Source organism: Bactrocera dorsalis, chromosome 2 (genome assembly GCF_023373825.1).
Source record: "Bactrocera dorsalis isolate Fly_Bdor chromosome 2, ASM2337382v1, whole genome shotgun sequence".
In the NCBI taxonomy this organism is placed as follows: Eukaryota; Metazoa; Arthropoda; class Insecta; order Diptera; family Tephritidae; genus Bactrocera; species Bactrocera dorsalis.
This window is the reverse complement of record NC_064304.1, coordinates 70,043,723-70,069,228: the sequence shown is the minus strand read 5'-3', so window position 1 is coordinate 70,069,228 and position 25,506 is coordinate 70,043,723. Positions and strand designations below refer to the sequence as shown.

The 25,506-nt window shown below is 40.4% G+C and overlaps 1 protein-coding gene across 2 annotated transcripts in view; it reads right to left on the bottom strand.

The window, feature by feature from the left end:
• Positions 1 to 24,695, bottom strand: part of LOC125776742 (gustatory and odorant receptor 22-like) — a 149,241-nt gene extending 124,546 nt beyond the window's left edge. For both annotated transcript variants that reach the window (XM_049450297.1, XM_049450296.1), the window contains exon 1: positions 24,534 to 24,695. In XM_049450297.1, coding sequence (XP_049306254.1) covers positions 24,534 to 24,616 — 83 coding nt within the window. In that variant the 5' untranslated portion in view covers positions 24,617 to 24,695. The remainder of the gene's footprint in view (positions 1 to 24,533) is intronic.
• Between the last annotated feature and the right edge of the window lie 811 nt (positions 24,696 to 25,506).

Sequence of the window (25,506 nt, the reverse complement as noted above, 5' to 3'; positions counted from 1 at the left end):
GGCGGAAGAGAAGTTCAAAACTCCAATAAAATCTGTTCCATTACCCTAATCACCCCCCAAGTGGATAAGCGCATTCAAGCAGATGCAATAGTCTTACCGCGACTCACGAACATGCTTCCAAGCTATCATATAAATAGCAAGCATTGGCAAAAGGTTACACACCTACAGCTAGCAGATCACAACTGCAACACCCCCGCTCAAATAGACCTTCTATCAGGCAGCGGTCTTATATCGCAAATTATACTAGAAGTTGTTGAAAAAATTTCGAAAACACTACTGAAGCAATATACCACTTTCAGATGAGTCCTAAGTGGACTAGTTGCGGAACCAGTCACAGCAATGACCACTCAAGTTGAGGAAATCTCAAACGAGTACCTCAATTCACAATTGAGAAAATTTTGGGAGTTAGAAGAACTCCACCCCATTTCAATTACAACACCAGAAGATCAGTATTGTGAAGACTTTTACAACGCCACAACTACTAGATCAGATAATGGTCGGTATGTCGTACGACTACCAATAAAACAACAATTTCCAGACACACTCGCCTTAGGTCACTCTCGCACCTCTGCAAACAGCAGTTTCTAAGTATGGAGAAAAAGCTACTTAGAAAAGGTGAGCTTAAACAAGTTTATGATGGTATCTTAGAAGAATATCTCCATTTAGACCACATGGAGGAAGTAAGCCCATGCGAAAAAATCGTAAAAGGCAAATATTACTCATTCTACTTGCCACATCATGCAGTAGTAAAGCCTGACAAAAAACCACAAAGGTTAGAGTTGTTTTTAATGCCTCGAGATCCACTAGCTCGGGTAATTCCCTTAATGATATTCTATTTACGGGACCCACACTCCAACCCGATTTAATGCTCCTCATATTAAATTGCAGTATATACAAATACGTTTTCAATGGGGATGTCGAAAAAATGTATCGACAAATAATTGTTCATAAAGATGATCAAGATTTTCAACGAATTATTTTCCGAAAATCTGCCAATAGTCCACTACGCGACTTTAAACTGAAAACAGTAACCTTTGGCGTAAACTGTGCCCCATATCCAGCCATCCGTACACTCCACCAACTGGCAGAAGACACAAAGTCAGAATTTAATCTGGCAACAAAAATCTTAAAAACACAAACGTATGTAGACGATATCTTGTCTCGGAGCCAAAGCCTCTCACAAGCATACGAGTCCTTATCATAAGTGGCAAAGGCCCTCAACACCGCAGGGTTTCCCCTAAAAAAGATCACAGCTAATCACCCAAATATCTTGAAAAATATAACAAATGACAATTTGTTGGATACTAATTTCCTTATATTCGAAAAGGAAAGTACAACAAAAACACTGGGCATCCAATGGAATGCGATATCGGACCAGTTTTCATACACAACTGGGTCCATATCCGCATTATCCGACATTACAAAACTCCAAATTCTCTCCTCTGTGGCAAAACTTTTCGACCCCGCAGGATGGCTTTCGCCAATTATGATACAAGCGAAAATCCTGATCCAAGAATTATGGCTATACGGAATTGACTGGGACGAACAAGTGAAACCTCTTCGCTTAGAAAGATGGGCCAAGTTCGCTATAATCTGACCGACATTTCGCAGATACAAGTTCCACGGTGGGTAAACTATTCCCCCGAATACAAAGTGGAACTACACGGCTTCTGCGACGCCTCCGAAGGCATATTGTGCCACTATATATGTGCGAACACAAAACGATATTGCAACTACAAGCCACCTACTAGTGGCAAAAGCAAAAGCTGCGCCTCTAAAAACCATAAGTCTACCACGACTTGAACTCTGTGGCGCTCTGCTACTAGCAAAGCTAGTTTCCATGGTGCAGACCCACTTAAACATGGTAAAGTACAATTATATCTATGGTCTGATTCCGAAATAGTTCTAGCCTGGTTACAAAAGCCACCACACGCGTGGAAAACCTATATTTCTAATCGAGCGGCGCAAATACTTGACCTAGTAGGATCAGCCACTTGGTGACACGTTGCCAGTGCTGACACTCCTGCTGATATAGGTTCAAGAGGGTCCAAACCCCTGCATCTCGCCACTACCACCCTATGGTGGAATGGCCCCCGGTGGTTAACAGAATCTCCCGATTCCTGGCCACAATCGCCAATGCGCAACACAATTGCCCCCGAAAGTCGAAAAATCGACACCTACCACACAATATTGGATGATAATGATAATGATAACGATTTTCATCGTTCCCCAGAGCACTCAGAGTAGTCGCCTATATTCTCAAATTCGCAGAGCGACTCAAACTTAAGATAAAGGGAGCAACTTGCCCACAATGCGATACACTGACGCACCAAGACGCGACCTGGGGTTATTAAGAGAATCGAAGCCAATTAACAAAAAGAACTCACTCTTAGTACTAAACCCATTTATAGACACGAAAGGTCTGCTTCGTGCAAACGGCCGGCTTGCTAATTCCAGCCTTACGTATAACGAACGCCACCCCATAATCATACCTGAGAAGTCCCATTTGCCACATTATTCCGGAAATGTGGATATTAATGCTACACGCCGAACATCGCCTCATGCAACATATGGTACGCCAAGAGTATTACATCCCACGTCTGAAGCCCCAAATCAAGAAATGCATTTTCATGTGCAAGATCTGCACAATGCATAAGCAAAAAATGCGATCGCAGATTATGGCAGCACTTTCACCTGAACGCTGCAATTTCGCTCTGCCTTTCACCACCGCAGGTGCCGATTTTGCTGGGCCTTTTCAAATAAAGGCGTCCATGCTAAGATCTCCCATGAAGGGCTATGTGGCTGTCTTTGTATGTTTCACAACAAAGGCAGTCCATCTTGAACTATACACTAATCTGACGACAGAGGCTTTTCTCGCGGCATTTGCTCGCTTCGTCGCTCGACGTGGCTTCTCATCAAAAATCATGAGCGATAATGGCAAAACATTCATTGGAGCTCAACAAGCCACAGAGAAACAGTTCGTGGATTTCTTTAAACAAGTATCACCTGACATCGTACAAAAGTACGCCCCCCAAGGTATCAATTGGCAATTTATACCCCCAAGCGCTCCTCATATGGGTGGTTTTTGGGAATCAGCTGTAAAGAGTTTCAAATCTCACTTCAAGAATATAGCTGGCAGCTACAAATTGGATTGCTACATGGATGCAGACATGCCACTCGCTCCGACGCCAACCATTCGCTCGACTATCCACGTGCCACACCAAGTGGCAGCACCAGTTGCGGCTGGCCCAGTCGCAGCTCCCCGAACCACCACATCAACGTTTCCGCGTAGTGGAACGCGAGCACTGTCGTCAACGCCCATGTCAGCAGCGGAGCCGCAGCGCATCAGGTGCCCAATATGTCGTCGACCGCACCGGTTGATGCACTGTGCCATTTTTAAAGGTTTGTCACCACAGCAAAGGCTGCGCGTCGTCTAGGCACACGGCCACTGCCTCAATTGTCTGGCACCACCCACACTACCCAGGAGTGTACCTCGGGAAACCTGTACCAGATATGTATGTGGCCTCACCACACCATGCTGCACCAAACCACCAGACCCGACATCGGTCAACAATCTGGTAGCCACCACCGTGGTGCAGTACGACAAGCGCCAATAAGCCGGAATGAGCGATCGCGTCGACAGCCAACCACATCATTCACCCGTATCCGGCGGCAACAGAATGGTACGTCGACACGACGCCAGCAACAAACGCCCCATCCGCGCCGCACTTCAGGCCTAAGCAACGTTGTAGCCACGCTCCAGCAGTTGCAACGACTTCTAGGCTGAAATATTCGCCTAGGGGGGCCGGTATGGCTAAATGAGCTTCAGTCTCCTGCCCCACTCAACACATAACCAACACCGAACACCTAACCACAACAATAATCCCGCATCTTCACTCACCGCATTAAAATATACGTCACTAGCACGCTTCATTCACCACACTCATCTCTACACCACCTACAATCCACATCACACATAACTTCATTACCACTGCATTTTTTACCTCAACCAAAAGGGAACAAAAGGGGCGGAGAAACAAGTTCGTCACTTCCTTTTTTGCGATCCGCTGATATAGCCGTGCGATTCAACTCGAGCTCCAACGTTTACAACTTTGTGCGAATATCCAGTTTTTTTTAACACTTATGTACATATCTTAAACTTCTAAACTCCAAAGTTGTGATAAAGATATCTGAACTCCTTCTTCATGTGTTTTCTCTATTTTGATAAAATCAAGAACGGTGAGTGCGTGGAAATTAACCGAAAAGTACACTGTGAGACGCAGCAATATATAATAAAGATAACAAAATCAAAAGCAGCAGTTTACATGACTGCTTGACGAGCAACGCCACTCAAAACCCTGGCAGTAAGATACCAGAAACGGAACCGTCCAGAAGAACTCCGAGTACTTGCGTCGAAGCTGATCCCTTTAGACGCGCAACAAGATTGATGCGACCACCGAAACAGGGACTTACAGTGGAAAGGCCTGAAAGTGCGGGATCGTCGCCACCAGCGCTGCAAGACAGCACGCTTCGATCGGAACTAACGCAACCAAAAGGGGACATTATGGCTGAATTGGGAGATATGATCAAGAGGCTAACGGAAACACTGAAACTGCCTCAACGATCGATCAACAATCAGATCCGGGATCTGTTAACTTCTGTCACTAAATTCCATGAACGCGCCCAAAGCGAGTATAACAAAGTTAAGGCAACCAGGCGAAATGTTCCTTTGGGACACACAGAAGTAGATTCAACTCCAAAAAGGCCCCGCGAGGATGAGCAGCAGACGCGAAAGACCCCACCAAAAAAGAAAGCCACCAAGAGGAAGTTCATAAGAGGACCACTGCGGGAAGAAGAATGAAGGGAACATTCCTACAAAAGAGCGGAAGGCAGAGGAACAGGAAAATGAATGGACACAGGTGAAACCGAAAACACAAAACAAGAAGAAGACGGTTTCTGCTCCACGCCCGAGGCCCGATGCAATTATCATTGCGCGCACTGGAAACATGTCGTACAGCGATATGCTTACAGCCGTCAAAAAGGATGACGCCCTGAAGGAGCTTGGAGAGAACGTTTCGCGAAGCCGGAAGACGGTAAAAGGCGAAAAGGCTTCTAGAAATGAAAACGGCTGCTTGACGCCCATAGGATCAAGATTGGATGGGTGGTCTGCAGAATAAGGAAAAGCCGAACCTAAGAAAGTTCTTTAGGTGCCTGGAATACGGCCATCTGGCGAGGGCATGTACGAATAAGGATTATCGCAGTAAGTGTTGGGCCAGGTGTGGTGAAATGTGGCATTTCGCAAAGAAATGTGTTAAAAGCCCGTCGTGTGCAGCATGCAAAAGCAGTGGGAAAAAGGAGACCGGGCACCGGATAGGAAGTTGGAAGTGTTCTCTGTATCAAGCGGTGTGTAAAAAGATAAAATGAAAGTTGTCCAAATCAACCTGAACCATTGCGAGGCTGCTCAAGAGCTGCTGAAGCAAACAATCTTCGAGGAAAGAGTAGAGGTGGCGATAGTGTGTGAGCAGTACAAAAACATAAACGCTTCCACTTGGATCTCCGATAAGGAAAGTAAAGCTGCCATATGGGCATCTTGGGCAGATGAGGGCGAAAATAGGTGTCATTTATTTTTACATCTGCTATATTCCCCCGAGTGCGTTGCAAGGAGATTACGAAAGAAATCTCGATGAACTAGTCCGAGACGCCCTCACTACTACGCCAAACGTGATAGCAGGCGATTTCAACGCATGGGCAATTGAATGGGGTAGTAGCCACACAAACAGGCGGGGTAATGCTCTACTCAAAGCGTTTTCTATATTAGACGCCGTGCTGCTCAATACCGGCGGTAGAAATACTTTTGAAAAGAATGGACGCGGATCGGTAATAGATATCACCTTCGCCAGCAGCACGCTGGTCCAAACTCGATCCAGCGTAAACGAAGAGATCAGCACATTAAGAAGCGAATGCCATAAAGCGAGACGCCTCTGCCAAAGAAGCCAAGGTACGCCACACCATACAAGACTGTGGGAAGTTTCAAAAAAAAAAAAAAACGTAAGGAACAACAAAGCGATCAAAAGAAGTAAGTAAGCGTAAAAATATTGCAAAAAAAAGGATAGAAAGTTGAAACGTTGGATGAAGAAATTTTAAAACTTAAGTTGGATGAGAACCTAGAAGATGCGATTAATGTTGACAGACAGGTTGAAAAATTAGTGAAGCACATAAGTAAAGCCTGTGATGCTGCTATGTGTATGAAAAGGTACAATATAACCCAAAAGCCTGCATACTGGTGGAACGAAGAGATCAGCACATTAAGAAGCGAATGCCATAAAGCGAGACGCCTCTGCCAAAGAAGCCAAGGTACGCCACACCATACAAGACTGTGGGAAAGCTTCAAAAGAAAACGTAAATAACTCAAGAAGGCGATCAAAAGAAGTAAGGCCTCGAGTTTTAAAGAACTATGTGAGAAGGTGGACGAGAATCCGTGGGGTGACGCGTATGAAATAGTGATGGCGAAAATCAGAGGGGGTAAAAGTCAAGCACCAACCTGTCCGACCCTCCTAGAAAAGATGGTGAAAACGCTTTTTCCAACGCAAGAACCACAGACGAATAGAACGATACCAACCATGATGGAATCGCCAATTGTAGACAAGAAGGAGGTAATGGAAGTGGCGGAAAGATTTGGCAATGCAAAGGCTCCAGGACTTGATGGCATCCCGAACAAGGCTCTGAAAATTGCCATCAGGCATAGCACGAGGGCATTCGCCGAACTCTACACACGATGTCTGAATGAACGAGTTTTCCCGAAAGTATGGAAGAAACAGTGGTTGGTACTTCTTCAAAAGCCAAACAAACCGGCGGGAGAGCCGAGTGCGTATCGTCCACTTTGCATGATCGACACTATGGCCAAAATACTGGAAAGACTAATCTGCACACGTCTAGAACGCCACCTAGAAGAAGAATCTCCTGGGTTATCTGAAAACCAATTTGGATTCAGAAGACAGCGGTCCACTTTAGACGCAGTTGGAAAAGTGACGGACATTGCAGCCAAAGCCATGGAGGGCCCAAGATGGATGTATGGAGATAAAAAATATTGCGCAGTTGTTACGTTGGACGTGAAAAACGCTTTCAACTCGGCGTACTGGCCACATATACTGGGAGCATTAGAGGCAAGAAACACCCCGGGGTATCTTCTGAGGACAATTAGCAGCTTTTTGTCTGACAGACTGCTGCTGTACGATACCGATGCAGGTCCAAAATCATACGCGGTGACAGCAGGAGTACCACAAGGCTCCGTACTAGGTCCACTACTTTGGAATGTGCTGTACGACGGGGTGCTACGATTACCACTGCCAAAAGAAGCACAGATAATTGGCTATGCGGACGACATTGCCGTAACGATTGTAGCTAAAGAGCTCTTGCAGATACAGAACATATGCAATGAGACCGTTGCGAAAATTAAAGACTGGCTTACGAGTACCAAGTTGCATCTTGCAGGTGAAAAAACAGAGGCAGTGCTCATCACGAGCAGGAAAAAGCTAGAAACGGTCACTCTTAATATAGATGGATATAACGTTGTAACGCAAAACTCACTGAAGTACCTGGGAGTTATGATCGATACGAGGCTCAATTTCAAGGCGCACATTGAAAAGGCCTGTGGTAAGGCGGCTAAAGTGACTGCAGTCCTGTCGAGAATCATGGTTGGTGGCACAAGTCAAAGTAGGAGAGCTCTGCTGGCTAAAGTTAGCCAATCAATGCTTATGTACGCAGCTCCGATATGGGGGACAGCTCTTCGTCAAAAGATCTGTGTCAATATGGCCAAATCTGTGTCCAGGTTATGCGCCCTTAGAGTTGCCTGTGCGTTTAGAACGGTGTCGCACGAGGCGAGTGCTATCATATCTGGTCTTATGCCACCGGATATAATGGCCTCTGAGTTAAGTAGAGTCCACCGTAAAACAAAAGCCATGCATAGGCGCCTAACGGCCGACGAACGAAAAAAGGAGAGGAAGACAAGTCTCGAGGAGTGGCAAAAGCAATGGGATGCTGCAGTAAAGGAAGATGGACATATAGACTTATTAAGAATGTACCGGCCTGGATTGACAGACAACACGGGGAGACAGATTTCTACTTAACGCAGTTCTTATCGGGCCATGGCTGTTTCAGGGAATACCTACACAGATTTGGCCATGATGACGAAACACACTGTTCTTTCTGTGGAAATGCCGCAGAAAACGCAGAACACATATTTTTCTCCTGCACGAAGTATGCAGTGGAGAGAGAGGCCATAGAAAAATTAACAAATGAAAGGATGACGCCCGACAACATAGTTAGTCACATGCTGCGATCACAGCTGGTGTGGGCTAAAATGAAAGAGTGGACTGCAATAGCGCTCCGAGAACTCAGAACGAAAGAAAGGCAGCGCAGAAGCATAAGACCGCATGAACAACCCTGGAGGTATGTCGTGAAGAGGCAGTTATCGCCCAGCTTGGTCCTGCGAAGTAGTGCCTAACGGCGGTCCCGCAGTTCCGAACACAAGCTACAGCAGCCGGAAATATTATATTTTTGAAATATCTTCGACAATAGCCGCCTACAAATGAGCTGCTATAAAGAGCTCTTTATAGCAAATTCTTGCAGAGTGGGTATAAAATCGATGATTTTAGCCCAGATTACTGCAATTACAAAAGAGAAATACCCAGAGTGGTATAGCGAGGCTGGAGATTGCCTCGAACATAGGCATACATTTTTAGATTTCCTCATAACAGTTTTCCTGTTAGAAATGCGAAATGGCTGGCACACCAACAGGAAAAGCTTTTTAAAAATGAAGTGAGGGCGAGATATTATAATAAAAGAGAAATATTAAAGAAACTGGTAACGTAGATTGTAGGCCATATTTAATTTTCTAGCAACTTCCGTGTTATAAAAGGTAAAGAACTATATAAATAAAAGTATATAGTGAAATAATTAAAACGCGTTTCTGTCTTTTTAACCCTTGTGTTGCCACCCAAAAAAAATCACACTGTCTGCCGCCCAGGGTACCCGGGTACCCGTACGCAAATTCGTGCGTATAAGTGCGTTATACGTAAAAATAATTGAGTGCATTCTATCAGGATCTACATATACACATCTTAGAAAGGTATACCTACTTGAATTTACCATATAAATTATGTACAGACACCTTCATAGTCCTAAATCAGGAATAAAACGCGGTCTGTCTAACGTAAATTTCTCGTTTCTCGAAAGGCAAATGCGTGGAATTCGAGTGCTAGAGAAACAGGTCGCTCTCTGAATTGCTTTGTACTTCAGGAACGTTCGAGAATCCCGTGAAACGAATATAATAAAAAATAAATAAATAAATAAATAAATAGTTCAGTTTCCGTCGTTGACTCGAAGAAGCCAGGCGTATCGCTGCAGTCACTCCAGTCAGTTTGGATTGTTCGTTAGCGTGTGTGCATTACATATCGATATTCGAAGTTATATATTTATTGCAATATTATTGAAAAAAGTTTGTGAAGTGATGAGTAAAGATAATTGTATTTTATTTACATACCTCAGATAAATAAAAGGATGGAGGAGTTATCGAAAGCACAGTTTTTGAGGTAACTTATATACGTATACAATAAATACACAATTAATTTACCACGATAGGTTTTTAATTTTATCGAAAATTGAATGCGAAAAATATGAAAAAAATATTTTTATCGATGAGTATGGGGTATATATAGCAATGTAAAACATATTTTCGTATACTCTAACATATACTTTTATATATTCCAAAGAAAAACAAAGCTCTAATACTTCTTAGTACGATGCACTATGATTATGAAATCTCTGATGCAGCTCACAAAAAACCAAAAATGATTTTGTTTTATAATCAAACAAAAGATGGCGTTGACACCATAGGTCAAATGTGTTCGAGGTACTCCACCCAACAGCGAACGTGTATATGTCCGCTGGCTTTCTTTTTCAGCATCCTTGACATTGAAGGTGTAGCTGCTTATGCAATCTACTATGAGAATAAGAGCATGCTTCGCAACAAACAAACAGACTTTTCCTTCGACAATTGTCAGAAGAATTACAATGCCGATGATCGAAGAGCGAGCCCCGAACCAGCAAATAATGCGAAACCACTCTACCAAAATCGCAGTCGAAAGTTTCTTTGAAAGGCCAATTTCTGGGTGGTACCCAGAAATGACCAACGTTGAGACGCCACTGCGAGAAGAGCTGTTGTTGGATCTTTTTATATTTGTAAGGAGCAGCCTATTCGCAACCGACGAAAAACACGGAAATCCTGCGTTGAGTGCGATAGCATTCGGTGAACATTTCTAAATGTTTACATTGCAATGAGTAATTTTGAATTTTTCTTAATTTTTTAATTAATTCTTAAAATTTAGTTATTCAAATTTACTTGTTCAAATTATTACTTATATTTCACTGTGCAAAAAGCAAAAAAATCATTAATTTTTTTTGTAGCTTCATGTCGCAAAATAAAATTATTATTATTATTATATACAGTATATTTTATCAATAAATGTTTAAAAATGAATATAATTTGTTATAGTCATTATACAGATACTTATTTACTCCTTTTAGATATAAAATAAAATTATAATCATAATGTATTACACGAACTGCGCCGAATTTCTGTCGGGGTACCCAGGTACCCGGGTGGCTGAGACGTGTTTCTATTTTCAAATGTAACATTTCTGAAGTTAGAAAAAAATTTGAGCTATGTATAATGCACAATTCGCTAGATAATCGGTTAAACCATGGGGATCCAAGAGGATTTAGCCTATCCTTTTTAGAAAAAATATTATTCAACAAAATACACGCCGGTGGGTACCCGGGTACCCGGGTGGCAACACAAGGGTTAATTTCACATTTTTCAATAACTACTACAGTGAAACTTCGATAAGTAGCCTCGATAAGCGAAAAACCTTGATATTTCATAGTATTTCTTCGGTCCCTAGAAAAATTCGCGAAAAATGCATGTTTTTCGGTCCCTTTGATAACTCGTATTTTTCTTGAGACTAAAATTGAAAAATGTGCATCAAAAGCCCTTACAACTCGTATTTTTTTCCCCCTAAAAACCGTACATGACGAAAACATACTAGTACGTTTTTTAACCGTTATTATTTTACAGTTACGCTTATTCATAAGTTTTGCTTTGTTTTCTAAAACTAGCGTAGATTAGTATCAATTAGGACGCAAGATGTCAAATTCTCGTAAGTGCAAAATATTGCCATTAAAAAAAAAAAAAGAAATTATTCTTGCCGTAAAAAATGGTGAAAAACAAGTAGAAATCGCGAAAAGGTTCGGTAATTCGCCATCTACTATCACTTCAATTTTGAAAAAAATGAAAAGATCTGTATTTGGGTTTGCCCTCAAACACCAAACGTAAGTGCCAAAAATTTCCAGAATACCCGGAATTAGAAAAGAGAGTACTCACTTGGTTTTTGCAATGCCGAGAATCTAATACTATTCCAGTTGGAGGACATTTACTAAAAGAAAAAGCAAAGGTGTATGCCGCAAAATTGGGCTTAACACAATTCAACGCAAGTAATGGCTGGTTGGACAATTTCAAGAAGAGAAATAATGTAAGTTTCAAAAAAGTTTGCGGTGAAAGCGCGGCCGTTGATGATGAAGTGTGCGTTCAATGGAGAGAAAGCATTCAAAAGTTAATAGAGAATTATGAGCCCAAGAATATTTTCAACGCGGATGAAACGGGTCCTTTTTAAAAGTGTCTTCCTGATCGCACTTTGTCTTTAAAAGGCATGATGGGTCAGAAAAATTTAAACCATTAATTATTGGTAAATCCATGAAACCCACATGCTTTAAAAACATCAAGACGTTCGCTGAACGTTATCGTGCAAATTCAAAGTCATGGATGACACGTAATTTATTTCTTGAATGGCTACAATTGGTGAACCAACAAATGATAAAACAAAATAGAAAGATTTTATTATTTATTGATAATTGCACCGCCCACACTGCAATGGAACTTTTGAGCAATGTGCAGACTGAATTTCTCCCACATAGCACCACTTCAGTTTTGCAACCACTCGACAAAGGCATAATCAAAAGTTTCAAAACATTGTACCGTAAAGAAGTTGTTGTTAAACTGCTTGAAAGCATCGAGGAAAAAAAGGATTATTCCATTTCGTTTTATGATGCAATGAATATTGTTCATAAAGCCTGGACAAATATCAGTAAATCGACTATTAAAAACTTTTTTCGAGCTTGCGGTTTTGTTAAGGATCAAAATGTAGTCGTAATCAGCGAACATGTACTTCACATAGCAGAGTGGGCTCGTGTTCCACAAAATGCAGAAACACGTGTAAACTTTGATGACTACATTCATGTTGATGATGAGTTGGTGATTACTGGAAGCCTCAATGATGATGAAATTCTGGGTTTCGAAAACATCGACGATGAAAACTATGAAACATTTGAAATTCCCTCAGTTTCCACAAAGGTTGCGACTTTTTTTCATGGCATCAAATGTTGAAGACACTATTTTTAATGACATTGTAAACATTGATAATGCCATAGATAAAACACGCCAAAATAATGTCCGTCAAAAACATATTACGGATTTCTTTTAAAATGAACACTTTTCTTAATTTTTTTGTACAATTTTTCAAAATACGTACATACATATATTGATTGAATAACATATGTACTTTACATTTTAAAATTTAAATACATATGTACAATCATTTCTTGTTTTTTTATGTAAAATTGAAAAAATAAATAAAAAAACTCTATAATTCGTATATTCTGTATGTTGCCTCTATAAGTTGTATAACTTGATAACTTGAAAAACTCCATAACTCGTATTTAAATTGTGGTCCCTTGCAAATACGAATCGAATTATCGAAGTTTCACTTTAGTTAGTATAAATAGAAGTAAGAACGATGTAATAAGATAGTCTTAAGAGTATAAATAAAGAGTACACATTTCGGTGCAGCTCAAAATATATTCTTTTGACTCATTGTTACTCAATGTAAAAATTAACTCGCGCATTGATCTGCATGTTCATACATTCATATACATATACTTATATGTACATATATTTGTATACACTTCCGAACATATAATGCACAAGCATACAAACATATGCGTACACATGTCAATATGTCACCAGTAAAAAACTTAAGCAATTGGTGAAACCCAAATGTAGTAAATTTTGCAACAAAAACGATTTCATTCATAAATGCAGGCGTAAATTCTACAAGCGACCTCGCTTCATTCATAAAAACAGACACCGTAACATCTCCCCGAGCATGCCTTTGCCTACAAGCGTCTTTTCGCGACGATGGCAAAAGCTAAAAATCATAAATTGAACAGCTTTCTGATGCTTCTTCACAGAAAGAAGTCAGAAAAGTATCAACAACGGAGTTGTCGATTTATAATATTCAATTCTAAAGTATTTTTCCGTTTGTTAGTTTCTTTCGCGTCTCGTCGCCTCAGTGCTTCGACAGATTGATGTGCTGAACACATAGAACGCGACAGACTGCAAGCGCCATCTGAATCTGATATTGAAATACACACATTCTTAAGGACACAGTGAAATTATATTTTTAAGTTTTGCCCGTTGGTAGGTCTTCCCGTTTGGTAAGTCTTAGATCCTACGGGATCAGGCATCCCAGCTGAGCTCTAAGCTACCGTGGGGGTCGGCAGGTCGCGGATAGCCGAACGGCCTGTAGTAGCAGGTTAGTTGCGAAATAAGTTACAAGGAATAAGCAACCCCCGACGATGAGCGGCAGGAGTGGAGGATGCGGTATAAAAGCCAGCCAAGCCGATGAAACTCCTGCGACAGAGGCGAATAGTTGCCGCCTCTCTAATATAGGTGACCGATCAAAATCCAGGCGCGACGGGCTCAAAGTGAGCGGCTTCCTGGTCAGCGTCTGTTCACCATGTTAGGTGCGGCTGTAAATAAGACCGGTCCATACCGGGGCGCACTGGGAGTCCCTAGAAGCATCACCAGCTGTTTTCACTGGTGGTGTGGGGAGGGTGATGTGAGTCAGCTCTGCCGAAGTGTCAGCCACGATGTGAATCAGATACCAGCCCCTTCGGGCCCTGGTCAGGAAGTGTATATTGGGCGCAGAACTAGTAGACTGAGTTGCTCCGGGCGAGCGCCGGTTCGTCCGAGTTTACCGGAACCGGCAAAACGTAGGACAGGCCGCAGGGAACTGGGGTATGGGCACAGCCCCCGAGGGTATACCCGTTCCTGTCTATTTCGTCCCGCCCCCCTGCGCAGACAGGAAATACCAAGGAATATAGAGAGGAGATAGGGAAGATACTAGGAGATAAGGCACGAATAAGATCTCTAACACAAGAAATCACAGTGGAAGTGCGAGACTTGGACGAAATAACAACGAAAGAGGATATAGCACAGGCAATTCGTTCGGAACTTGAAGAGCTGCGTCTATTTAGCGTAGAGTGCATTAAAAGCATTAGACCAGCATATGCAGGCACGCAAAAATCTATCATAAGCCTTCAGGCACAGGAAGCAAAACACCTACTGGCCGCACAAAAGATAAAAATCGGCTGGACAATCTGAAAAATCAGGAAAAAAGCGCAACTGAAAAAATGTTTCAGATGTTTAGAGTATGGACATGTGGCGAAAGCATGCAGCAACCCAGAAGACAGAAGCAAATGCTGTATTAAATGCGGAGAGGAGGGTCATTTCGCCAAAGATTGTGTTAACAATGCTTCCTGCAAGGCATGTAAACGCAGTGGAAACACAAACATAGACCATCAGATAGGAAGCCGGAAATGCCCCATATATACAGCAGCGCTCAAAAAACCTAAAAGATGAAAATATTACAAATAAACCTGAACCATTGCGAAGCGGCCCAGGATCTCTTGACGCAAAACATCTACGAGAATAAAATAGACATTGCATTAATCTGTGAACAGTATAAAAATTAAGACTCTGACAAGTGGATATCCGACACCACAAAAAAGGTTGCAATATGGGCATTCGGAGATAAGATGATGCAAGACAAACCATTAATTGACAAGGCATACTATACAAGAGCCAAAATATGGGGGATTTACTTCTACAGCTGCTATATACCGCCAAGTATACCACATGCTGAATATGAAAAAATACTTGACGACTTGGTAAAGGATGCGATGACAACTACACCTAATATAATTGCGGGTGACTTTAATGCCTGGGCGCTAGAATGGGGCAGCAAAAATAAAAATCTAAGAGGTAGCGCATTACTTAAAGCATTTGGTGTTCTAGACGTAGTACTGCTTAACACAGGAAGACAAAACACCTTCGAGAAGAATGGGCGTGGCTCTATTATAGATATATTTTTTGCCAGCAGGGTGCTATATCGTTATATAGACTGGCGGATATGCGACATATATACCCAAAGTGACCATTAAGCCATAATGTTAAGTATCAGCAAGAGTATACAACAGGGAAATGTTTGCCACCAAAAGGTGCAGTCCAAGGGGTGGAGAATTGAAACCATAGATGAGGAGCTTTTTAAGTTAATGCTGGAGGAAAAAGTAAACGGAAGTGATGACATAGACCAACAGGCTAAATTGTTGGTACAACACATTAGCAAAGCCTGTGATGCCGCTATGAATAAAAAGAGGAGAGCCGCACAGAGAAAGCCTGCTTATTGGTGGAATCGAGAAATCGAATCTCTGAGAAGTGAAAGTCTCAAAGCGAGGCGCCGTTTTCAACGAAACATACGCAGCTTAGATTGTGACAGCCTGCGAGAAGCATTCAAAAAGAAATTCAACGACCTAAAAAAGGCAATAAAAAAGAGTAAAATGACACGTTTCAAAGAATTATGCGAAAAAGTGGACGAAAATCCGTGGGGAGCAGCGTATAGGATTGTAATGTCAAGGATTAAAGGTGGCAAATGTCAAGCGCCTACATGTCCTTCATTACTTAAAAACAAACAACAAAATCAGGAAGCAGGAAATTATTATCGCGGAGAAGCCACAGATGCGCCAGCAATCACCGGGCACGAAGTTGTTCAAGCTGCTGAGCGCTTTGAAAATAGCAAAGCACCAGGACTAGATGGTATTCCGAATAGGGCTCTTAAAATTGCGATCAGCTTTCATCCACAGCCATTCTCGGATTTATATACACGTTGCCTTCGTGAAGGAGTGTTCCCAAACATTTGGAAAGTACAACGACTGGTCCTCCTACAGAAGCCAAACAAACCGGCAGAAGAACTAAGTTCCTATCGACCGCTCTGTATGATCGATACGATGGGCAAAATCTTGGAGCGGATAATCTATACCCGTCTAGAGAATCATTTAGAAGGAGATGGTGGTCTCTCTGATAACCAATATGGTTTTCGTAGAAAGCGGTCAACTCTTGATGCAATCAAGAAAGTTGCAGGTATAGCAGAAAAGGCTATTGAAGGAGACAGATGGATGTACGGGAACAAGGAATATTGTGCGGTCGTCACATTTGATGTGAGAAACGCGTTTAACTCGGTCCATTGGCCCCATATAATGCGTGCATTAGTGCTCAAAAAAACACCGAGCTATTTGCTGAACGTCATGCAATGTTATTTGGGCGATAGGATCCTGCTGTATGACACTGACGAAGGACCAAAAAAGTATAGGATAACGGGTGGTGTGCCACAAGGATCTGTGCTAGGCCCACTCCTTTGGAATACACTCTATGATGGACTATTGCGCCTCCCTCTACCGAGAGAAGGGCAAATAATTGGATACGCAGATGATATTGCTGTGACAATAGTAGCTAAGGAGCTCCATCAAACACAAAGTATTTGTAATGATACTGTACTGAAGATAAAGCAGTGGCTAACGAAGGCAAAACTCGAACTTGCCGGCCACAAAACGGAAGCAGTGCTTATAACTAGCAGGAAAAAACTGGAAACCATTTCGCTTAACATAGACGGGCACAACATTACAACGCAATCCGCTGTGAAATATCTTGGTGTAACGATTGATGCGAGCTAAACTACAAAATGCATATTGAAAAAGCATGTGAAAAAGCGGCGCGTGTAAACATGGCCTTATCAAGAATAATGGCAAACATAGGAGGGCCGAAACAGAGCAGGAGAGCTTTTCTGGCCAAGGTCAGCCAGTCAATCGTAATGTATGCGGCGCCTGTATGGGGACCAGCATTAATACATAAGACATATGCTGGAGTAGCGCAATCAGTGTTCCGGTAGAGCGCCATTAGAATAGTCAGTGCATTTCGCACGGTTTCTAATGAAGCTGTCAGGGTCCTAGCAGGAATTATGCCTCCAGACATAATGGCTCTCGAACTTAAGCGAATATATGATAAAAGTAAAACCGCAGGCCGGAAACTAACAGTGGCAGAGCGTAGAGAAGAAAGACAAGCTAGCTTAAGCGAATGGCAAACACACTGGGATACATCAAGAAAGTGGAGATGGACATACCGCTTAATCGGTAACATACAAGCATGGATGGAACGAAAACACGGGGAGGTGGATCATTACTTGACGCAATTCCTAACAGGACATGGATGCTTCAGGGAGTACTTGCATAAGTACGGTCACGAGGAGGGAGTAGCTTGCTCTATCTGTGGTAGCAATACCGAGAACGCAGAACACATATTTTTCCACTGTCGGAAATATACAAGGGAGCGAATGATGATGGAAAAGGAAGTATCTAATCGAATAACGCCAGACAATATAGTGACACATATGTTGCACTCGAGGCATGTGTGGAACTTAATGGAGAAGATGACAGCCATGGTACTCCATGACCTGCGAAGAGCAGAACAACAAAGAAGGAGTGAAGCTAGAGCAGCGAATATCGCTCAAGTGACGTGAATCCACAGGCTAAGCTTGCCCTGCGATGAAACGCCTAACGGCGGTCCCACAGGGTCTCGGTAAAGCTAAAAGAGACGGAGTTAGGGTTTAGTACGTAGGCGTACCGTTTCGCAAGTCCAGAACAGTAGGTAATACTGACTGTGCGTGGTCCCGAAAGAGGTGCACCTATAGCGGGCGGTACGAATCGTGCATATTGCTACAGCTGAGTAGCAGTATCTATGTAAGATTCCCCCTCCGGCACAAAAAAAAAAAAACAAAAATAAATAAAAAAACAGTTATTTAGACAGCTGGACAACTACATAACTGTGTCCATAAGAAGTGTGTATTTTAATTTTTGACAGATGCCGCTTGCAGTCTGCCCCGCTCTATGTGTTCCGGCCGTGACTCTTTGAGTTTCGGCCATTGATTGTCCGTGACAACGTAGATGCGAAAGATGCGTGCGACACTTGTTATTATGAATGTATGTACATACATATGTACATATGGGGCTCGCATTTGCTTTCGTAAACATACAAATGTGCCAAAGAAATAATATACATACATACATATGTACTCATATATGCCATAGGAGTTCTATTGGTACAAATATGGAAATGATAACGAAATAATGCGAATACGCATATTTCATGAAGGTCATCAATTTTCTTTAAATAAATGAAGATCATTTTGCACATTCACTTTGTAATAGTCGAAATAAATATTAATTTATTTAAAAATTAAAAAATAAAAATAAAAATAAAGAGAAATAAAATTAAAATAATTTTCCCGATTTTTTTAAAAAAAATAAAATTTTTACCATTTTTCAGGTTCATTTGATACAAAATAATCACGCATATGTGAAAATGGTTCATATAATACAATATAAGCTAGAGATGGCGATCTGAGATCGATTAATCGCAAGATCGATTTTTCGAGCCAAGAAAATCTGTTTTTTAAATCGATATGTAGTACTGGATCGATTCATTGGATCGATACATCACTCTTTAAAATCGACATTCGATTTTTTTTGTTTTTGTGTCCGTATTACAAGAGTGCAGCCGGTTAATTACTCAAAAACTCACGAGATGGCTGTGTGTTTAGTTTCCTTCACCTCACTTCTTTTCTATATTAAAAAGTTACTTTTTTAATCTATGACTTTTTTATCTGTTCTGTGATTGCATCATCACATCATTCGATTAATTTGTTTGTTGTTTGTTCGTTTTTTGACTAAGTGACTGTTTATTAAACATACTGTGAACAACGGAATAAATACAGATGCAACAGTCTTCATGATAGCAAAGGATGGTTTACCTCTCAATACTGTGGAAAAAACAGGATTTCAATATTTAATGAAAGTAGGAGCACCGCTTTATAAAGTTCCAGTCAGAAAAACAATTGCTCATATGATTGACGATAAATATGACTCTCTTTCGACACAACTGAAATTAAAAATAGAAGAAGTAGAAGCATTATCTTTAACTGCAGATGTTTGGACTGACTCGCATAATAGTCAAAGCTACTTAGGCTTAACTGGTCATTGTATATAGCCATGATGTATATGAGTCCTTTCTTCAACTGCCGGAAACATCACAATTGATGATCGGAACCTCTTGGATCCCAATAGACGTGACAGACTGTTGTTTTTAAAAAGTTTAAATACTAAGCATTGGGAACTATAAGCTAAATTATCTATTTGCTTTATAACCTAAAACTTGTCAACTTTGAAAATAAATGTCTCGTTCTATCGGATCTGATACTTTGATATGGTAATAAAAATAATTGTTATTATGGAAGTCCCTGACTTAACTAATTATTAAAGATCGTTAATTATAACATTCGTCTTATTATTATTAAAATTGATTAATACTTATATTGTAATAGAAACATTTTTTTGTGGATCGATTCATCAGGTCACGATTCGAATCGATTTAAAAATCGATCTTTTTCAGAATGCATCGCCATCCGTACGTACCACCTTAACCCGTCCATTCTTAGCAACAGGAGTCGATTTCGCCAGTCCCTACGACATAAAAAATTACACTAGCAGAGCATGTCTGATCACCAAAGGTTATATATGCGTATTTGTTTGTTTCGCAACCAAAGCAATATATCTAGAGCCAGTAAGTGATCTCACCACCAACGCATTCATGGCCGCATTCGCACGTTTCTTTTCCAGGTGCAGATGTCACGCCGATCTCTATTGGGGCAATGGTACTAATTTCGTTGGAGCGTCTAAATTTTTAATTAAAGATCGGCGAGAATTCATGAAGTCAATGAAAACTCAATTAAAAACTAGTGAAGCACACCAAAACATCAATTGGCACTTTAATCCTCCAGCAACTCCACACATGGGTAGACTCTGGGAAGCAGCAGTGAAAAGTTTAAGAGCCGCTTGAAAAAGGTGTCTCAGAACCAGAAATTCACTTTCGAAGAACTAGCAACCCTTTTAACCCAAATCGAAAGTTGTTTGAATTCTCGCCCTTTAAGCCCATTAAGTGAAGACCCTATAAATTTAGAACCTGTAACTCCAGGCCATTTCTTAATAGGTACCCCTTTATTAATCTCATCAGAAGCCAACTTAGAAGATGGAAAGAAGAATATCTGAAAGAACTCCACAAAAGATATAAGTAGAAATACCCCCAGCGCAATATAGACGTCAACGATATGGTAGTTATACGTCAAGAAACACTACCCCCAAATGAGTGGAGACTTGGTCGCATCGAAAAAACGTATCTCGGTGAAGACAGGAAAGCAAGAATAGCTGACATACGTACCTCTCAGGGAACAATTAGCCGCCCAATAACCAAAATAGTCACTTTACCAAATAATTAATCTTATTTTCTTATATTGACCTGGCCCCTCAAACCAGAACGAAGCCAATTTGCAGCCGCCAATGCAGCACCACATTCACTGTGCGATCACTCAGCGTGACCCGTAGAATCAGCCCACTCTCCAGCGAAGGAACCGGCATAACGCCCACATCGCTTTAAAGCGAGCTTTTCCCCCGTTCGAGAAGAACGAGGAAGTACCCATCGCACGGCCCGGCACACTATCAGCCGTTCAGCAAAACAAACTAACCAACACTTCGCCTGTGAATTGTGCAAAAAGGATCATAGACTGGTAACATCTTCAAAATTTACCCAAATGAACATCAACGAAAAGTTTGACGCAGTCATTAAGTATAAGTACTGCGTCAATTGCTTGGCCAGATCGTATTCCACCCAAAAGTGCACAAGTACAAAACGATGTGCCTCGTGTAATGGGGAACACCATTCAACCCTACATGGTTACCCCAGGTTGTTCTGCAAAGAGCCAAAAAAAAAACACCAAAGAGCGAAGAAAGATTGCATAGACAAAAAGATCTACCAACGTTACTGGCCAAGCCGACCCTCATACCAACAGTCATGATCCAAGTTGAACATGATGGCAAATGGAATAAAATACGAGTCATAATCAACCCGACCCGAAAGGTGACTATAACTGCGTCAGAACTGGTTCAAAGATTGAGGTTACCTGTTTATCCTGTTGGAACTGGGAGCCGACGTCTACCCAAAGTTAATGAAACCTGGATTATGCAACCCCGATAACAGCATCGTGATCGCGCAAAACACCGCACTCGGTTGGACTTTAACCGGCGTTTGTGTGAAGTAAACTCAAAGTATACCTCCAACCCGTTTATAATAATACTCATTCACCCATATCAAAATAGATATAAAAGTCTTTTTTTTCGCAGACCCTGCAAGGCGGCCGCAATGTTCATACCAAATGAACACATCCCTGCATTGTCTTCCTAACTTGTCTAAATAGGAATAAGAGGACAATACAAAGCACACCCAACAGCGCCAACAGCGCCAACATAACAACGAAGTACCCAACAAACAGAAAGACACAATAAAACCAATCACCACAGTGGATGGACAAATTGGCGCAAAACTCTACAGCAGCAGCAGTATCAGCAGCAACAATAATAACAACAGCAGCAGAATCAAAGGTCTCAACGCGGGAGTAAAAATCACATCAGGTTACATTTAAATATTTAATTATATGTCTTATAATTGTAATTATATACATAAAACAACACACAATTATACACACCCACACATAATCACCCACTTGTATTTATTAGCCCATACACATATTTTATATTTACTCAAATACACAAATTGAATTGTTACCCGATTTCTAATAATTTTTATTTTATTTGGCACACCGGCAAACACAAGTCGATTACCCCGACAATATGTAATAATGTTCATGTTTCAAGTAAATGTATATTTCCCCTTCCAAAAACTATTTCTGGATCCGCCCCTGACTGATATGTGTTTCTTACAGTTCTATGATTTGAAGTTGGAATTCTGCTATTAATCTAGTATACCTACAGTTTATTATAATTGTTCCAATAGCCTTTGATATTACACTGAAGGACTTTCATTATTTCCTGATTGTTGTAGTAAAGTTCGAACAGAAACTCGTTAGTGTCTGTGTTAGTATTTTGTGAGTCATAATTGTTTTCGAAAAAAGTGCTGGCAGTAAAAATGTATTTAAATTTTTATTACGGCATTACAATTTTTTTCGGTTTCTTCATGAAAATTAATTACATTAAATGTGTAAATTGGTAAATTTTCTTTATTTTAATTGTTGTGATGATGAGTTGTATTGATATAATATATATTTGTTGACATAATTTAAGGTGTTTAATTGATTTTTGTTGTGTAATTGTTATCAATTAATTTATCCTATACCATTTTTATTTCTTTCGATTTTTGTTGTTGCTGGGTTTTTATTTCTTCTGTATTTATGCCCAGTGATTTTTTGGGGTTTTCTTTTGTGAAGTAGTTTGGTGAAAAGCTGTTATTCACATAAATAATTATGTGTATTTTTAATAATATAACATAAGGTTTGATTTGAATAGTTTCGAAGGCGATTTTTAGACCTTTATGGAGCTGGTATAAGTCATATTCAAGAGAGTGTTTACATTTCCATTACTATTCTTTTTTATTAAAATAACATCGATTACGTTTTGAACCCTTAGGCTAGTTGATACTCCTTTTTCTGAATGATTGGTTTGTGTTGGAGAATATATCACAGCTTTCACCGTATATACATATGTATTTGGCATTCACATATATTAGACAGATTTTTTGTTTTTATTAAAATGTGTGAAAGATTAAAGTTCACCGTCAACAAACTGATTAGACCTTATCAGTGTCAAAAGCTCCATCAGGATCGGGAAAAACCTCTACGAGCCGTTCGACACCAAACGGTGTTTTAGACAAGTCGAACACTTCTTCAATCTGCTGCTGGAGAAAATAGTTCAATCTACAGAACGTAATCAAGCGGGTACAATCTTTTATAAGAGTATACGACTGCTGGCGTATACCGATGATATTGATATCATTGGCCTCAACATCCGCGCAGTTAGTTCTGCTTTCTCCAGAATAGAGAAGAGAGCAAAGCAAATGGGTCTGGCAGTGAACGAGAGGAAGACAGTCGTCGCAGTCGCAACTTGGCACTCACGTCACTGTTGATAGTCATAACTTCGAAGTTGTAAATAATTTCGTCTATCTTGGAACCAGCATCAACACCGACAACAACGGCAGCTAAAAATCCAACGGAGAGTATCTCTTGCCAACAGGTGCTACTTCGGACTCAGTAGGCAATTGAGAAATATATTCCTCTCTCGACAAACAAAAATAAAACTTTATAGATTTTGTTAAATAAGTACCCAGAAATTTGAAATAAAACACAAACAACTTATCAATCATCTTCATTTATTATATCCCCATCAGAATGGGCCCCTTTTGAGGCAATACACTTCTTCCAACGAACAATGAAATCATCGAAACCATTTGAAAGCTATATTACTATATTATATTACAGTTCTCGTTGCGAATTAGTTTTGATATCTTCAATGCTCCCATGACGGGTTCCACGAAGTGGAAATTGAGTTATAGAAACAGGAAAAACTCACACGGTGCCATATCTGGAGAGTACGATTGTTGTTCGATGATATTTGTTGAACTTTTGTTCAAAAACTTGTTCACAATGATCGCTTTGTGCGCTGGTGCGTTATCGTGGTGCAAAATCTTTTGGGGAAAACATCAACCAAAATATGACGAACGGTCTCAGGAGACATGTCCATTATTCGAGCTATCTCTCGCAAACTAATGACGATTTTCGAGCACCATTTCCTTTATTTTGTCGTCGTTTTCTTCAGTTGAAGAGGTCGAAGGCCGTCGTGAACTTGGCAAATCGTTCACTTCTTCTCGCCCCTCTTTGAACGATTTATACCAATCGTAAACTTGGGTTTTGAATCACCAAATGTTTTTTTTTCAACATTTCCAACGGTTTGGCACAAGAAATTTCGTTTGAAACACGAAATTTCACACAAACTCTTTGTTAGATATTTTTATCCGCAACGCACATAAAATGTTGGCTTGTTCCTAAGGACGCCGTAAACAAACTAAATTACACATAGCAATAAAAACTGACAGAATAGTGGCTGACAGTTACGCCAATCTGGGGAAAAAAATTTTGAAAATTCTCATCGGGAAATTTTAAAATTAGAATTTCCGGTAATTTCCCGATGCAGAGGCATGGATGATGACAACACATATATATTATATAATAGCCCCGGAACTTTGGCCATATCGTACCATATTTGTGTGCACCTGAGTAGATTACCCCTTTCGTACTAACTTTGAGCAATATTTAATTTGAAATTAATACCAAAAATTATGCTTAGCTTACATAAAGATACAGTAAGTAGAATAAGTTCTTGCATATGCGTTTCCCAAAGATTGCAATAATTCGCTCAGGTTGATCCACAACATCCGATATTTCGAAAATATATCTGCAGAATAGCTGATGAGGATTTCCTGAAAAATAAACTTATCTTAAAAATTTTTTGTAATGTTTATTTTAAGATTAAAAGCAACATGTTTTAATTGCAAACTTTATTAAATTTGAGAAAAGAAATATTACGAGTATATTGGATGTCTACACGTTAGTTTTAATTAATTTCATAGTTATCACTGTATACTATTTAATTTAATACTATTGAGAACATAATAAGTTTGTTCCACCGTATCACCTAAAAATAATCGAGCCAGATATGGAGATATTTACTTAAATACATATGTATATACAAATGATTAATGACTTATCTAAAATATTTGTCCGTTTGCCCTTATGAGTAACCGATAACTTGAGAACAAATACAAATACATGTCCTATGGCACTTAATTTAAACTAAATTTGGTGCGTATAACTACTAGTAGTACTACTAATACCATCTATATGATTTCTATTAGTTAGATTATAAGTATTAGTTAAGGAATAATCGCATTTTTGCTGAAGCAACAAAAATTAACAAAAAGCATTTCGTGCGTTAAGAAAGAATTGGTTTTTGGGGTAAAAATACTATTGAATTTGGGCTGAGCATCAGTGAAATCAATCGAGTCCAATCGATTGTCAGCCTGGTGGACTGCATATTAAGAAACGGTTCTCAAGCGTGCAAAGACAAAAAGATCGGCTGGCAAGGTTATGGCATCAGTCTTTTGGGATGCCCGTGGTAATTCATCGAATGATAAATGAGCCAGTTTTAATTCATTGCATTGTGTATTTGATTGCAGTTCTATTCTACCATTCCCAATACAGTGAAACTTCGATAAGTCGTAACCTCGATAAGCGAAAAACCTTGATATTTCATAGTATTTCTTCG